Source organism: Pneumocystis murina, assembly GCF_000349005.2.
Source record: "Pneumocystis murina B123 chromosome Unknown supercont1.6, whole genome shotgun sequence".
NCBI lineage: Eukaryota > Fungi > Ascomycota > Pneumocystomycetes > Pneumocystales > Pneumocystaceae > Pneumocystis > Pneumocystis murina.
In genome coordinates, this window is record NW_017802364.1 from 228297 (window position 1) to 243839 (window position 15543).

Sequence of the window (15543 nt, forward strand, 5' to 3'; positions counted from 1 at the left end):
GTAATTCATGAAAATCCTCTGTGTCGCAGAAAAACCGTCAATTGCAAGGGCAATCTCAGATATTCTCGGTGGAGGGAAAGTACACATAGTATTTTTCTATTTTTTTTCTTATTTAAATTAATATTATAGAGAGAAACAAAAGATGTTTATAACAAAAACTATGATATTCGCTTTAAATTTAATTTCAGCTGGGGTGACAGTTCAGTCACTATTACTTCTGTTAGAGGGCACTTAATAGAATGGGAATTTGAAGAAAAATTTAAGAAATGGAATTCATGTAATCCTTTAAATCTATTTGAAGCAAAAATTATCCCAACAGTCAATAAAGTATACACAATTAGATAACGAAGAAATTCACTAAATACAATAGGATATGAAAAACATTCATGATAATATTTTAAAAGAAAGCCAAAATGCACATGGTCTTTATATTTGGACAGATTGTGACAGAGAGGGTGAATATATTGGAACAGAAATTGTCAATATAGCACGGAAAGCAAACCCAAAAATAGAGGTAAAACGCGCACATTTCAATAATCTCGAAAGAATGTATATTTTCAAATACCTAAAACAAATTATTTTAATTTTTTTTAGGCATATCATAAAAGCAGCCCATCGACCGTTCGATATCGATCAAAAACAAGTCAATGCAGTCGCTGCACGTATAGAATTTGATTTAAAAACAGGATCAGCCTTTACACGGTTTCAAACTTTGTCATTACAAAGTTTTGAGCCTTTAGCAAAAGAAATAATTAGCTATGGTTCATTATTTAGAAATCAATATTTCTTGTTAATATATACAAGGATCTTGTCAATTTCCAACTCTTGGCTTTGTCGTTGATAGATGGAAACGAGTTGAAAATTTTGTTTCTGAAAAATTTTGGTCTATCAAAGTCATATGTTCTTATAATAACAATCAAATATCATTTAATTGGAAAAGAATAAGGCTTTTTGATAAGCTTTCCGTATTTTTAATATATGAGAATTGTCTTTTATTCGATAAGGCAAAAGTTATAAGCGTAGTACGAAAGCCAAAGAGTAAATTGTATTTAAGTCATTTCAAAAAAAAAAATTCTCATGTATAAAGGAGACCATACCCACTTACTACTGTTGAACTTCAGAAAAGAGGGACTAAATACTTAGGAATATCTTCAAAAGATATAATGACGGTATTTTTTTTTTATATTTGTTTTTTCTAATTGCCAAAATAGATAGCAGAAACTCTTTATACAAAAGGTTTCATAAGCTATCCAAGGACGGAAACAGACCAATTTGACGATGATATAGATTTACGTAGCTTAATTGAAAAACAAGTAAATGATGAACAATGGGGTAACTATGCTCAAAAGTACCTTACGGAGTATACAAGCTAAGCTAATTAACAAAGTTTATTAAATGAAAAATTTTGCCACCCTAAGAAAGGAAAAAATAATGATAAAGCACATGCCCCAATCCATCCTGTAACCTATGTAAAAAAAAATTCGTTAAAATCTGTAAATGAACATAAGGTTTACTCTTTTATCGTTAGGCATTTTCTAGCATGCTGTTCTCAAGATGCAAAAGCAAAGCAAACAGTAATTGTTATACAATGGGGAGAGGAATTTTTTTCCACATCAGCTCTTATTATTTTAGAAAATAATTACCTAGATATTTATTTATATGAAAAATGGAATTCGTCTGTTTCTTTACCAGATTTTAACCAAGGAGAAATGATAGAATTGGATTATACCGAAATGATAGAAGGAAAGACAGAATCACCAGGGCATTTGACGGAATCAGAATTAATCAACTTGATGAATATTAATGGAATTGGGACAGATTCTACTATAGCAGAGCATATTCAGAAAATCCTTGATCGAAAATATGTATTTAAACAATCTAAAAATAAAAATAAAAAAAGTCAAAATAACACAATTTATGAATTTATACCTAGTACATTGGGTATAGCATTAGTAGATGGTTACGATAAAATTGGTTTTGATCAAAGTTTAGCTAAACCTTTTCTACGAAAAGAAGTATTTCTATATAAAAAAATTCTCTATCTAAAATATTTACAAATATAGATGGAATTAAAATTAAAAAATATATGCGACGGAAAATCCTCAAAAGAAGAATTTTTAAAAGATATTATTAGTCAATACAAAAACTTATTTATTAAGGCAAACCAGAAAGTTGATATTTTGAAAGAGGTAGCTAACATTCCTTGAATTTATTTACTAATAACAGTCTGTACGCAAATATCTAAATATTTGATTATTGTAAAACAATTTCAAAGACGAAATATGTATTTTTATATAAAAACGAATAATTTGATATGTAAAAAGAATATTATGCTTTTTATAATATTGTGAAGTCATATATTGCAACATATTTTTATTTAATCTCTGATATTTCTCTATATAAATCAAACTAATACGAGATCATATCTTTAAAATATTTTTAACTTAAAATCAGGTAGGAATTTATTTCTTAAGAAGTATCATATATAATGCTTTATAAATTGTATATTATAATATTTTGATACTCGAGCATATCTACCTTATCGGGGGTGGTTACTATAGCAACTACTGTTGATCAACTACACGATAAGTTTTTAAAAATAGATAACCACACAAATACTAAAATAAAAAGATAACCAACAATAAGAATCGTATATATATTATTATATTTTTAAAATAAGAAGTGAAAGTTCAGGAAAAATATTAGAAAAGAGTTCTAAAAATACACTTTGTATTCATGGAAAAATATAATTCTTCAGAAAATTATCATAAGAAACTTTCAGAAATTCCATTAAATATAGCATTTAATACAGAAAGTAAAGAAAATGATAAATTTTATAAAGAAAAGTATACTTCTTATTTAAGAAATTAAATGCTTATCTTTATAGAACATTCACCACAGAAAATTCTTTAATGAATAATATGGATTTTTTTGAAAAATCTCAGGAAAAAGGTATACCATGGCTATGTTCTTCATGCTGTGAAACATTTCCATCTGTATTCATTGTATATTCAGTTATATTTGTCTAAAATTTAATAGAATGAACTAATGTATAACACTACAGAAAAACAAGAAGCTTATTATTGCAAAAACTGTCATCTTCATCTTTTATCAAAAAATAAAAAGTAATAATAGCTAATTTTTCATTTTCCTTTTAATTATTTAATAGTATATATCCTAACGAAATAAGTAATAACAATACTACTTCTCAACATCAAGACAAAAATCCTCAAGAGGTAGGATATAGATTTTTTTAAAAAGTATTTCTTAAGTTTATTGGTAGCATAGAGAAAAAATAAATCATTGTATTAATATCCTAGACAATTTACAAACCGAGCTAAATAAGCAATCTTTCAGTGAAAACTGTCCTAATAGTATAGAAAATCCAGATGAAGTTTCATTAAAAGGCACTAACTTCAAAGTTCTTAAAATAAAACATTAATACAATATTAGATTCTATTAAAAACAATTATCCAATTATTGATAATCTAACACCAAAAGTTAATATTTCACAGTCTTGTGCTCTTATCCCACAAGGTTCTATGAAAAATTCAGAGATGTGGAAATTACTTAGAAAAAAAAAAAGAAATTCTTTAAGTGTCCGTAAACATATAGAAAATTTTGTGGAAGTAAAACGTTCGCATAATTCATTTAAAACAAACATAATCGATGTTTCATCCGAATCATCTAATTTTCCAGATAAAATAGAAAAAGAAGAAACATTAGAATCAAAAATATCATTTATAACACTATCTGAGGCACAAACAAATATTTCTCAGGAAAATATCCCTCCTATTTTGCCATCAACTAAAAATTATAAAAATAAATTATTTTTATCGGATCATATTAAATTTGAGAATAATGCTTTATCAACTATTGATTACAATTCGTTTTCTGAAAAAGACACATTTTCTAGACATTTAAAGGACTCATTAAATAATGACAAACAGCAGTTTTTATGCTATTCTTGCAAAATGAATTTAACAGGTACCATAATTCAGATTACAAAAGAAAAAAAATACCATGAAAATTGTTTTAAATGTAATATTTGCAACATTTTTATCAGAAAAAATGAATATATTTTTTACAAAAACAATATTTGCCATGAGAAGGTAACATTTATTATTAAATTGATGTTTACTAACATTTTAGTGTATGCTAGAATTAAAAAATAGCTTTTTATCAAACTCTATATCACCTAAAAAAGCATTAACATCTAATACAATATCAAATATAAAACCATTAAAAAACAATTCTTCAACAGAAGCATTTTCTGTAAAAAAAAAGTCTCTTCCAAAGTTTGGAGGATTTGATAGTATTTCATTCATTATATATTTTTTTTCTTCTAATTATATTTTAGAATGCGCAAGCTGTAGCGAATCTATAACTTTTCTTGAATCATATCCCGGTCCCAATTCTACTAAATGGCATAAAAAATGTTTAAAATGTAGCGGAGGATGTGGTAAAAACATGGATTCTGGATCATTAAATGAAATTGATAAAGACGGAAAAATGAAGGTTTATTGTAGATTTTGTTGGGATACTATTAAGAGAGGAAAAAAACCAATCGCCATATCTTTAGTAATGAGTAATACTTTGCAAGATTTTAGTACTTTAGAAGAAAATAGAGCTTAAAAAAAGAAAATTTCACTCTATTTTTACATATTTCTAAAAAAAATAAAAATTTTATATACTAAAAAAATTGAAGTAGCTATTTGCTACATTTTAAGTTAAAATTCTGAATAAAGGATTTATTAATATAATATATGCATTTTTCTAATATTTTCAGAAATTTATAAATTATGAAGTAGCAATACATTTATTTTCTTTATCCAAGACCTTTAATTTCCTTTCTCTTTTATATATCTTCTGTTCTTGTCTTCTTAGCTTTTTAAGTGTTTCACGACATATTATATCTTCCAATTCCATTTCTTCTATTTTTATCATCACCCAATTATTATGTTTAAAACACTTTCTTTTTTCTGTAATACATATCATATCATAACCTTCTAATTTGCCATCATTAAATATCTTTTTCCCATCATCACTAACAATCCAAGCATTCCATTCGTCATCATCCCAAGATAAACGATAATCAAGAGCACATATTTCTTTTTTTGATCCATCAGCACGTATTTCTTCATTTATTTTTTTTGCCCTATCTTTAGCAAAATTTATATAAATTGTTCGTATCTCAATTTGTTTTAAACGCTCATATATTTTTTCTCTCTTAAAATTGATTAATCTCAACAATGAAAGACTTTCACTATTTACAATAGAATCATCTATAAATGGAAAAGTATCCCCTAAACATCTAAAGGCTTCAACAGAATCAACGCTTCGAGCTAAAGCAGCTATTTCCGATTTTTCTAATAGAGAACAACATAATCTTTCTTTAAAATATTCTACACCATGTTCTGTTGAACAATACTTCGAAGGAGGGAATGAAGAAACAAGAGCAGGCTTTCTACATGAAGAAAGACGACATTTTCTTTTCCACATAGTACAACCTTTGCCTTTTTTAGTACAAAAATCACCTAAAACAATTAACGAAAAATAAAAACAATTAAACATCCTATTACAAAAATACTTATCCAGAAGTTCTTCATCAGCTTCAAGAATTTTCACACATTCCCCATGATACCAATTATCACATCCATCACATGCAATCATCCAACATCCAGTGTCTGGTTTTTGGCATATACAATAAAGCTCAATATTTTCATTCTTAATGTTATTGAAATTATTTATCTGTGGCCTTTTAATCATATTGTTCAGAAAAACATCTGATTTACAATCATTTTCCAATTCACTTATCTAAAAACCAAAAAATAAGAAAAAAAAACAATATACCAAAAAAACCATTACATTACTCCCTTCTATATTCAACCCATTAATTTTTCTTTTTCTTGTTTTTTCCTTTAAAAATATACGTTAAAAAGATATTACATATTCAAAAGATTAGAAACCTTTTTAATATCTTTTTTATGAATAGAAGATTCCCTAGAAGCACTTGCATCTATATATTCAGCTTGTGTTTCAACACGTTTTTTATAATCTAAGATATTGTTTGTATAGATCAAATGTGAAGCTTCTGATCTATTTTTCTCATAATCTAACACAATAATAACATCCTCCTCTTGTTTAAAAGAATGATCATCGACTTTAACATCAATAATGTCCATTTTAATATCATGTTTATTCTGATTATTCTCTTTACTTATCAAATGCATAACACATAAAATATCTAAATATTTTTATTTTTAAATTCATAAAAACCTAGAAAAAATCAAAAGAGCTCTGTAATGTTTTTTCAAAAGCATCCAACATGAAAAATAACATTTTCAAGATCTAATTTGCTATAGTTTTTTTTTTTTTTAAAATCACATGAAAATTCGATATCAACGTTTCTTAACCCACTTCAACTTTATTAAAACCTGATAAGCTTTGAAAATCTATATTATTGAAGAATACGAGATAGAATAACAGGAAAACCTTAAGTTTTAAGAAAAGTAAATAAAATAATATATATAAATCATTTCAAAGTTTAAATTTGATCATATTTATACGTATTTATTAAAAAGTCAATAATAAAAAATAAAGGGAAAAATGATAAAATTTCAACAAAAAAATCATATTTTTAGGACTTTTCATACATTGTTTAGTACAAAAAAAGTATACTGGAGACATTATGATTTTATACAAAAAAAAGAATTCCAGATAATGTGTCAAACATATACTGATAAAATAGACAATACACATGCAAAAAATGAAAAAAAAAAAGATTCTTATATAGAAAGTGCAAAAGAGAATGACAAGGAAGAAGGTTCTTTTAAAGATGATATGATTCCTCGCGGATTTGAAAGTTTTTTTGGGAAACCTAAAAAATCTACAGTAAAAAGATCATGTTCAAAAGAAGAAAACTTTTATAAAAGAAAATCAACAGGAAGAAATCCAAATCTTAATGAAATAAAGATAAGCCCAAATGCAATTTTATCTTTATGTATTATTTCTTATATTATCTATCGAATTTCAGTTCTAAAAAGCAGCAAAGAAATTACATGGCAAGAATTTCGTACAGCTTTTTTAGATAAAGGGATGGTTGATAAATTGACAGTAGTTAATAGGAATAAGGTGCGAGTTCATTTGCATTCAAATCAAACGGGTCAAATGTATCCCGAAACTCGTATTAATACTAGGCCAAATAAATATTATTTCAGTATTGGATCAGTAGAAGCATTTGAAAGAAGGCTTGATATGGTTCAGGATGAGTTAAAAATTCCTCAAGAAGAAAGAATTCCTGTTTCTTTTCATGATGAAATATCGATCATTAATACTGTTCTTTCATTAGCACCTACTTTATTATTAATAGGAAGTATCTTCTGGCTTTCGAAAAGAGCAGGTGGTGCGGGAGGAGCTCATAGTGGAATTTTTGGTATAGGAAAAAGTCGTGCGAAAATGTTTAATCATGAAACGGATGTTAAAGTTAAATTTAAAGATGTTGCAGGCGCAGATGAAGCCAAAGAAGAAATTATGGAATTTGTTAAATTTCTAAAAAATCCATCACATTACGAGAAATTAGGCGCTAAAATCCCAAGAGGAGCAATTCTATCAGGCCCTCCTGGAACAGGAAAAACACTTCTTGCAAAAGCAACTGCTGGTGAAGCAAACGTTCCATTTCTTAGTGTAAGTGGATCGGAGTTTATTGAAATGTTTGTTGGCGTAGGACCCTCTAGAGTAAGAGATCTATTTTCAAATGCTCGAAAGCATGCACCATGTATTATTTTTATGGATGAAATTGATGCTATTGGAAAAGCAAGAGGCAGAGGAAATCAATTTGGATCAAACGATGAAAGGGAAAGCACATTAAACCAGCTTTTAATAGAAATGGATGGGTTTAGTACATCGGAACATGTTGTTGTGCTTGCTGGAACAAATAGACCGGACGTTCTTGATAATGCTCTCCTTAGACCAGGTAGATTCGATAGACACATTACAATTGATCGGCCGGACGTATCTGGCCGAGAAGCTATTTTTATGGTTCACCTAAAAAAAATCAAAATAGATGAAAAATTAGAAGATATAGCAAAAAAATTATCTATATTAACCCCAGGATTTTCTGGAGCTGGTAAATACTTCTTTAATATCTATCTATTCTATTTAAGCATATCTAGATATTGCAAGCACTGTAAATGAAGGTGCACTAATAGCAGCGCGTCATCGAGCAAATAAAGTTGAAATGGTCCACTTTGAACAAGCAATTGAGCGGGTAGTTGCAGGTCTTGAAAAGAAAAGCAGGGTTCTGAGTCCTCAAGAAAGAAATATAGTTGCTCATCATGAGGTATATTACTTTTTTTTGAAGATAGAAATCTTAATATATATATATATAGGCCGGTCATGCAGTAGCAGGCTATTTTCTTGAACATGTTGATCAACTACTTAAAGTTTCTATTATACCTCGATCTAATGGCGCATTAGGCTATGCAAGTTATTTACATAAAGTAATTATATATATTCTATTAGAAACACTATTATTAATCACAATTAGGAAAAATATTTACTATCTAGAGGACATATTCTAGATAATATGGTAATGACACTGGCGGGAAGAGTTTCAGAGGAAATCTTTTTTCCTAATGTAGAAATTACATCTGGTGCAAGTGATGATTTTTCTAAAGTAACAAAAATGGCCACACAATATGTTACAACATGGGGATTATCAGATCTTGGAACCGTCTCATATCAAATAAATAATGATCAATTTCAAAAACCGTTTTCCGAGGAAACTGCACGAATGATTGTATGTATTTAATAATAATAATATACCTTGACCTAATTAATCTTAGGATTCTGAAGTGCGGAAATTAATCAAAGAAGCCCATGCCAGATGCCACATGCTCCTTAAAAAACATAGAGACGATGTTTCAAAAATTGTAAAGTGTTTATTAGAAAAAGAAGTAATCGGTTTTCAGGAAGTAGAAAAACTTTTAGGTCCTCGACCATATCCTTCCAGAGATATTGGTTTGCCAGTTGAACCAAGTTATCAACCTTCTCTTAATAATATAGATAATCCACCATCTCATGTTCCTAATGTTGCGTAATTATTACTAAAATTTATTCGAATTAAATGTATATCTTGGTTTATATTACCATATTCTTAATATTAGCACTTTAATAAAAATATGATAATTTTAAAAAATATGTTTATTAATATATGCCTCTTAATCTTATATCATAATACTATTTTTTAGCATCTAAATTACAAGAAACCAGCTTCTTCACAAATGCAAATGGTACACAAATTTATAGACTTACTAGTTTAAAAATTATACAAAAGATCAAATTAAAAAATTATAGATATTGAAACATAGAGATAGACAAAAAACGAGCACAATCATAAGTTACAATATATTTATGAATACATTGAAATCAAGAAATATAATTCTACATTTTCCAGTTATCAAAACATTAAAAAATTTTACAAAAATATAGCATTTTCTATATTACAATCCCATTTCTTGAACACTAAACACAACTTGGCGAGATGTTAATTTATTATAAATATTCTGAAGCGAATCCAACTTATAATCAATTGAGGCAACATCTTTATTATCCAAGAAACTAACCATTAAATTAAATCATCATAAATAATAAAAAACATACACTTTAAGAATCCTTTTCCCATCCATACATACCCGTATCCTTTTACCAACAATTTCAGCAGGAAATACTAAATCTTCCAAAATTTTTTCATGAACAGATGTTAATGTTCGTGATCGTGGACGTTTCTGTTTTTGATGACTTCTTCGACCTGGTTTAGGAATAATACGTCGTTGACCAACAAAAACAACATGTCTATCAGAAAACTTTTTCTCCAATTCTCTAACTAATCGTGGTTGAATCTTATGATACAATTTAAGTAAAGAAGGTGAAACAAAAATAATAATTGCTTTCTTCCCACGTCCCACATCAACCTTCAATAAAAACAGATAAAATAAAATACAAAAAAACAGACTACTCATTACCTCTCGAGCTGCAACAATTTGTAATGGACGAAGTTCCCGTTTTAAATCTGGAACCGTTTCTAAATCAAAAAGAGCCTGAGCAACTGAAAAATATATCAATACTAATTCTACCATCAAATAACAAAACCATACCTGTACGTTCAAGATCTGTGATAGGAATTCCTTCAGGTTTTACAATCTTTCTTACTAAAGACATTAAGTTTTTTTCATGTTAAAATCCTCCAGTCGAAACTAAAAAACAGTCCATAAGATTAGGTTAGAACCCTTACTAATATACTTTAAAACAAGTTAAATAAAACAAATGCAACTTATATGACTTTAATCAAATTTATCTCTTACAGTTGAAATATTTAATATTATTTTTTAGCAAAAAAGTTAATTCTAAGAAATTTTATATTTTTATCAATTGTTAATATTTGAAAATTTAAAAATAATTAATACTATTTAAGAAAAAAAGTAGTTTTTACTTAGCTATTTTATCATAAAAATACAAAAAACATTATGCCAATCATAGTTACATAAAATATTATTGAGATTTTCTTATATTAATAAGATAAATGCTTTGAAAATAAAAATACTTCTATATTTCAATAATTGTTAGAAATAAACTAAGATATCTTTTCTTATCTCAATTATGGAATAATAAAAATATACCAATTTTTTTACAAAAATAAAATCAATCTTTCAAATTAATTAATCTAATTCAAAAATAGGTACATAAATTTTTAAAACTAAATCTAAATAATCAAGAAAAAACTTACAGAAATCAAAAATACCAAACAATCATATCAAAAAAATTCAATCCTAAAATAAAATATTTCAAAAAAAAATCTTTTACAAATTTATCTAATCATAGACATTTAATATTAATATTAACATTTTAAAGCAATAATTTTCTATAAATTTTCAACAAAACGAAAAAATTCATATTTGAAATTATATTTCAAAAACACTGATTTTAATATTACTATTTTTTCATATTTTTAGTTAATATATTAATGAATTCAACGTCATCAAAATGTATTTTATTAAAAAATTTCAAAAAAAATATTACTATAAGAAATGTCATTCAGACAAAAACAAATTGATATTTATAGTATTATTTAAATGTATTTGCTTAAACACTAAAGGAATAAAGATAATGATAGATTAAAAAAAGAAGATTTATTTGAAAAAGAAAAGAGATTGCCAGATGAAATACGGGAAGATATATCTAAAAGAACACCAATATTACTTGGAATGATTTTACAGTATTTATATATTTAAATATGGAATTCGTTTTTATTTTGGTAGAGGAAAAGCAGTAGAAGCATTAATTCAAGCATTAATTAATCCTCCATATGGAGATGTCGACGATGCTAAGGTAAAGCAGAAAATATAAATATAAATATTGGTGATATATCATACAATAGAAACGGCATATGGATACAATCTTTGAACTTCTTTCATCAATAAAACCCAATGAAATTCCTAATGTAATAAAAACTCTTAATACAGAACAACAAGATGTATTAATGAAATATTTATACAAGGGATTTACAGATCCTAAATCATATAATCCAGCAATTCTTTTAAATTGGCATGAAAAAGTATATTTATTTATTCATATTATTTTCAAAAACTAATTACTATAACAAGCTAGTAAAAACAGCTGGATATGGATGCATTGTACGAAGTGCGCTCACAGACATGCGGACTGTCTAAACCCATATAAGCATTAACAGATAACATCTGATTTTTCTTAAAAAACATTTTAATTAAATATAACCAAAAAACTTTACACCAAATTCATTCTCATTAGCACCTCGAAGCACCTGAGCCATATCCTTCTTAACAAGAATAGCAATAGCTTTTTTAAGTATTATTGGATCTATTTTATAAAGCTCTATTCATATTTTATATGATAAAACGGTTTTACAAAGAGATACACACCTGTATTAATTAACGCCTTACCTTCTATGAGTTCGTAATAGGTTAAAACACAGTTTCTTTGCCCTGTTTCTTCGATCTATATATAAGACAGAAAAACCCCACAATAACATACATTTACCCAATTTATTATCATATCAGCCCATTCATCCAATGTTTTCCAGTAGACAAGAAACATATCCTTTTTCCCACTACACAGCCATTCCCCATTATTCTTGCTTACCATAAAGTCAAGAATTTCTTTAAGCATATCCATTTTAACTTGTCCTAAAAGTAATTAACCCATTTTTCATAGAAAAAAAAGAATTACTATGAATTTTCCTATTAAAAAACAACTCTTCTTCAAGCAATTCCTTTGAAATATGAAGCCTGAAGATACGTTTGCACTGACAATATTTCAAAATCAATGATACCCAATGTGATTGTTGAGATTTCCATGTTTCTGCATTTGGCTGCCGAGTAAAAAATGGAGGAAACTCATATAGTGATGGAAACTCAAATATTATATTTTCTTCATCATTTTTAAGACAATTTTTTGACATTTTTTTTATAAAAATCACGAAAACATCTAAAATATCTCTATAAACAGGCTTCTTTTGAAAAAAAAAGGAAAAAAGAACACCTCTTATACCATCTATTCAAATAATAAAATATCTTTATAAAAATAGTCTTATTTTTCTAATCTCAATTTACTATTTTTCTATCGTTAAATAAAATGGACAAAATGATAGTTTAATAAAAAACGTTAGTCATATAAATAAGTAAAGCAATGAAAAAGGAAGGAATCTTAAAAAATCAATAAAAAATACAAAAAATGCAAAACACTTTCATTTACAATGAACCAGATCGTATAAAAAATATACTCAACTAGTTCTTCTATATATTAATGTATAAGAAATGAAACAATACCATTTTTAAAACCATTATAATATATATAGAATGCTATGAAACACCTATATTTGAAAAATATTATGTAAAATTGATGTGAAAATAAATTATTTAAGATTTTCTTGACCACGTCGATTTTTTTCGGTTTCCAGTGTTTGAAAAAGCAAATAAAGAGCCTTTTCATTAGAAGAAGACGTTCCTTGAATTGTAAACATCCGTTCACCTGTCTCATCATGCGGAGCCTTTGCAATACTAATTTTACTTCCACTTATTCGTCTAATCTCGCTAATTTTACTACCGCCACGACCAATAATACATCCTACCATATCAGAAGGAATCGAAATATTTTGAACACAAATATCTTGACTCGACGCATCCAAAGATTCTTGAAAATGCGATGCTAAATTCGAAAGACGAGAATAACTCAAATGGGAACCTTGACGTTGATATTGAAGAAAATGACCGGATTGAGGGCCCGAAAAAATACTATTAGTTTGATGTCCAGGAACAATACTAGAAGCAGATGACAATCTAACAGACGGATTATAAAAAACCGTCCCAATACCTCGTTCCCAATCATCAATTAAACATTTTCCAATTTCCCATATAGCACTTTGAATTGAAGACACAACACCCTGAACTTCAACAATACGTTCGGTCGACTGAGGCAAAATATCTTTAAAAGCAATCATTCTTGCTCCTGAAATGTCCTGAATATGCTTAATTTTAAGTCCTTGCCTTCCAATAATCGTTCCCATCATATTATGAGAAACCAAAAGTCGGATTGAAGACTGAGGTTCCGATGATGAAGATGTTAAATGATGATTAGAATGCCCTATAGGATTATTGATAAACGACTGCGCAATCGTTCCATACGCCTAATAAACAATAAATCTTTTCTTCTATAAAAATACTACTACACACCTTGCTTACACCTTCTAATGTACCAGATATAGTTAATACTCGGTCATAAATATTCGGAACCACCTTGCTTACTCCTGCTTTAATTCCATTTGCTCCCCTCAATTCCGCTACATTTTTCCCTTGTCTTCCAATAATAATTCCCGCTTCTTTTGTTGATACCAATGCTCTCAACGTCAACTGACTATTAGAATAACCCTCATTCTTTGTTTCAATTCTGCTTTCTTGAACCTCCCCATTTCCTTGTAACGGCGTATATGATGATTCAAATAATAAATTCTTTGTTAACCCATCATTACTCACATTATTTGCCGTTCCATGAGTTGTTCCTAACGGTAAGCCCGGAAACCGTGCCATTTTGTCCACATTAAAGCTCGTAGAAAGCTCTGTCATTGTTTGCGGGCCTTTGCCCGTCTCAAATTTTTGGCTAGAAAAAAGTGAGGACCTAACCCTTCGGAAAAAAAAAAATAAGAGGGATATAAGTGAAAAAAGAAATTATATGAAAAATATATATCAAAAATTAAATCAGTTTATTTTTTAAAAAACATATTTATAATTTTTTTAACCAGAACCACCGGAATACTTTTTACCAAAAACAATCATTTGAAGTTGATCATACATTGAAATAACACCAGCGGCAGCTACACCTCTTAAAATATTGGCACCAGCACCCTTAAAAAGGCTACGGGAACCTTCCTTTGCAATTATTTGAGAAAAAGCCTGAAAAGAGGAAGAATATTTAACAGCTTCACCAGAAGTCATCATCATTCGACGACGAACAGTATCAATAGGATAAGAAGCAAGACCAGAAGTGGTGGTAACGATCCAGCCAAGAACGAAAGAAGCAATAAAACTACCTTCAAGAGGCCCGGTTAAGACCACAGGTTTAACAGAATCGTAAAGTCCGAAATAAAGACCACGATAAACAATGATGCCAGCAACAGAGGGGCCGAAACCACGATAAAGACCGCGAATACCATCAGAAGCAAGCGTTTTCTTATATACATCGATTAGGCCGTTGAATTGACGCTCACCACCTTTTTTAGCAGATTTAGCATCATTAGCTAAACGAGTACGAGCATAATCGAGAGAATAAACAAAAAGAAGAGAGGCAGCACCAGCACAACCTCCAGAAGCAAGATTACCAAAGAACCAAGGCCAATATCCATCCCTGTCTTTTTTAAATCCAAACATTTTTTTAAATTTATCTTTAAAAGCAAAATTAAGAGCTTGTGTTGGGAAATAACGTAACACATTTGCAGTATTACCCCTCCAAAGAGAAATAATTCCTTCATCCTTAACAGTCCTTGAGAAACAATTGATAATGCCTGTATATCTTTGGCTAAGACGCCCAGATTTAATCATTTCATCTTGGTTTTGAATTAAAAGTTTCACTCGTTCAATAGGAGCCGCAGAAGTTTTTGCAACAGCTGCAGAAACACCTCCCATCATGAAGTCAATAAAAAAATTAGATTGTGGATCGGTCTAAACAAATTAATCAATATATTTTTAAATATATATTTTATATTTTATCATTAAAAACAAAAACACAAATATATTAAAAAAATATTCATTACATACCTTATTTGCCATATTTGGACAAAGATATTAGAAATTAAAGAATATTTCTTAAATATTAAATAAGTCCCAAATAAATATATTTTTCGTTTAATTTTAAAAATTTAGTAAAACAAAATCTTCGACAGATCTTTTCTAGATGTCAATGACCTAATTTAATGAACCCTAATCTAGTTCATTAAGATACAAGATCAGACTTCAT

At 28.2% G+C, this 15543-nt stretch overlaps 9 protein-coding genes across 9 annotated transcripts; 4 read left to right on the top strand and 5 right to left on the bottom strand.

Moving 5' to 3' along the window:
• Positions 1-7: 7 nt before the first annotated feature.
• On the top strand, positions 8-2207 carry PNEG_01223 (hypothetical protein; the record flags this gene model as incomplete). The annotated part of the gene is made up of 9 exons (XM_007874950.1): positions 8-88; positions 130-327; positions 371-549; positions 595-761; positions 805-1045; positions 1091-1169; positions 1212-1348; positions 1388-2015; positions 2064-2207. 9 exons carry the CDS (start codon positions 8-10, stop codon positions 2205-2207), a joined length of 1854 nt encoding a protein of 617 aa, XP_007873141.1.
• A 517-nt stretch (positions 2208-2724) lies between these two features.
• PNEG_01224 (hypothetical protein) lies at positions 2725-4635 on the top strand (the record flags this gene model as incomplete). The annotated part of the gene is made up of 8 exons (XM_007874951.1): positions 2725-2846; positions 2888-2996; positions 3040-3125; positions 3170-3236; positions 3284-3407; positions 3454-4112; positions 4153-4315; positions 4361-4635. The coding sequence occupies exons 1-8, from the start codon at positions 2737-2739 to the stop codon at positions 4633-4635; spliced, it is 1593 nt and encodes a 530-aa protein (XP_007873142.1). The 5' UTR covers positions 2725-2736.
• Positions 4636-4800: 165 nt separating this feature from the next.
• Positions 4801-6233, bottom strand: PNEG_01225 (hypothetical protein; the record flags this gene model as incomplete). The annotated part of the gene is made up of 4 exons (XM_007874953.1): positions 4801-5537; positions 5583-5817; positions 5869-5919; positions 5970-6233. 4 exons carry the CDS (start codon positions 6231-6233, stop codon positions 4801-4803), a joined length of 1287 nt encoding a protein of 428 aa, XP_007873144.1.
• A 376-nt stretch (positions 6234-6609) lies between these two features.
• On the top strand, positions 6610-9169 carry PNEG_01226 (hypothetical protein; the record flags this gene model as incomplete). Its single annotated transcript, XM_007874954.1, has 5 exons — positions 6610-8128; positions 8175-8341; positions 8391-8501; positions 8549-8800; positions 8847-9169. The coding sequence occupies 5 exons, from the start codon at positions 6610-6612 to the stop codon at positions 9099-9101; spliced, it is 2304 nt and encodes a 767-aa protein (XP_007873145.1). The 3' UTR covers positions 9102-9169.
• Positions 9170-9460: 291 nt separating this feature from the next.
• On the bottom strand, positions 9461-10221 carry PNEG_01227 (hypothetical protein; the record flags this gene model as incomplete). Its single annotated transcript, XM_007874955.1, has 4 exons — positions 9461-9621; positions 9664-9974; positions 10026-10108; positions 10158-10221. 4 exons carry the CDS (start codon positions 10219-10221, stop codon positions 9504-9506), a joined length of 576 nt encoding a protein of 191 aa, XP_007873146.1. The 3' UTR covers positions 9461-9503.
• An 866-nt stretch (positions 10222-11087) lies between these two features.
• On the top strand, positions 11088-11729 carry PNEG_01228 (hypothetical protein; the record flags this gene model as incomplete). The annotated part of the gene is made up of 5 exons (XM_007874956.1): positions 11088-11121; positions 11164-11275; positions 11319-11388; positions 11438-11614; positions 11664-11729. 5 exons carry the CDS (start codon positions 11088-11090, stop codon positions 11727-11729), a joined length of 459 nt encoding a protein of 152 aa, XP_007873147.1.
• PNEG_01229 (hypothetical protein) lies at positions 11608-12496 on the bottom strand (the record flags this gene model as incomplete). The annotated part of the gene is made up of 4 exons (XM_007874957.1): positions 11608-11910; positions 11958-12033; positions 12076-12221; positions 12265-12496. 4 exons carry the CDS (start codon positions 12494-12496, stop codon positions 11783-11785), a joined length of 582 nt encoding a protein of 193 aa, XP_007873148.1. The 3' UTR covers positions 11608-11782.
• A 419-nt stretch (positions 12497-12915) lies between these two features.
• PNEG_01230 (hypothetical protein) lies at positions 12916-14163 on the bottom strand. The gene is made up of 2 exons (XM_007874958.1): positions 13767-14163; positions 12916-13720 (listed from the first exon to the last, which is right to left on the bottom strand). The coding sequence occupies exons 1-2, from the start codon at positions 14154-14156 to the stop codon at positions 12950-12952; spliced, it is 1161 nt and encodes a 386-aa protein (XP_007873149.1). The 5' UTR covers positions 14157-14163; the 3' UTR covers positions 12916-12949.
• Positions 14164-14324: 161 nt separating this feature from the next.
• Positions 14325-15415, bottom strand: PNEG_01231 (ADP,ATP carrier protein; the record flags this gene model as incomplete). Its single annotated transcript, XM_007874959.1, has 2 exons — positions 15345-15415; positions 14325-15248 (listed from the first exon to the last, which is right to left on the bottom strand). Exons 1-2 carry the CDS (start codon positions 15354-15356, stop codon positions 14325-14327), a joined length of 936 nt encoding a protein of 311 aa, XP_007873150.1. The 5' UTR covers positions 15357-15415.
• Between the last annotated feature and the right edge of the window lie 128 nt (positions 15416-15543).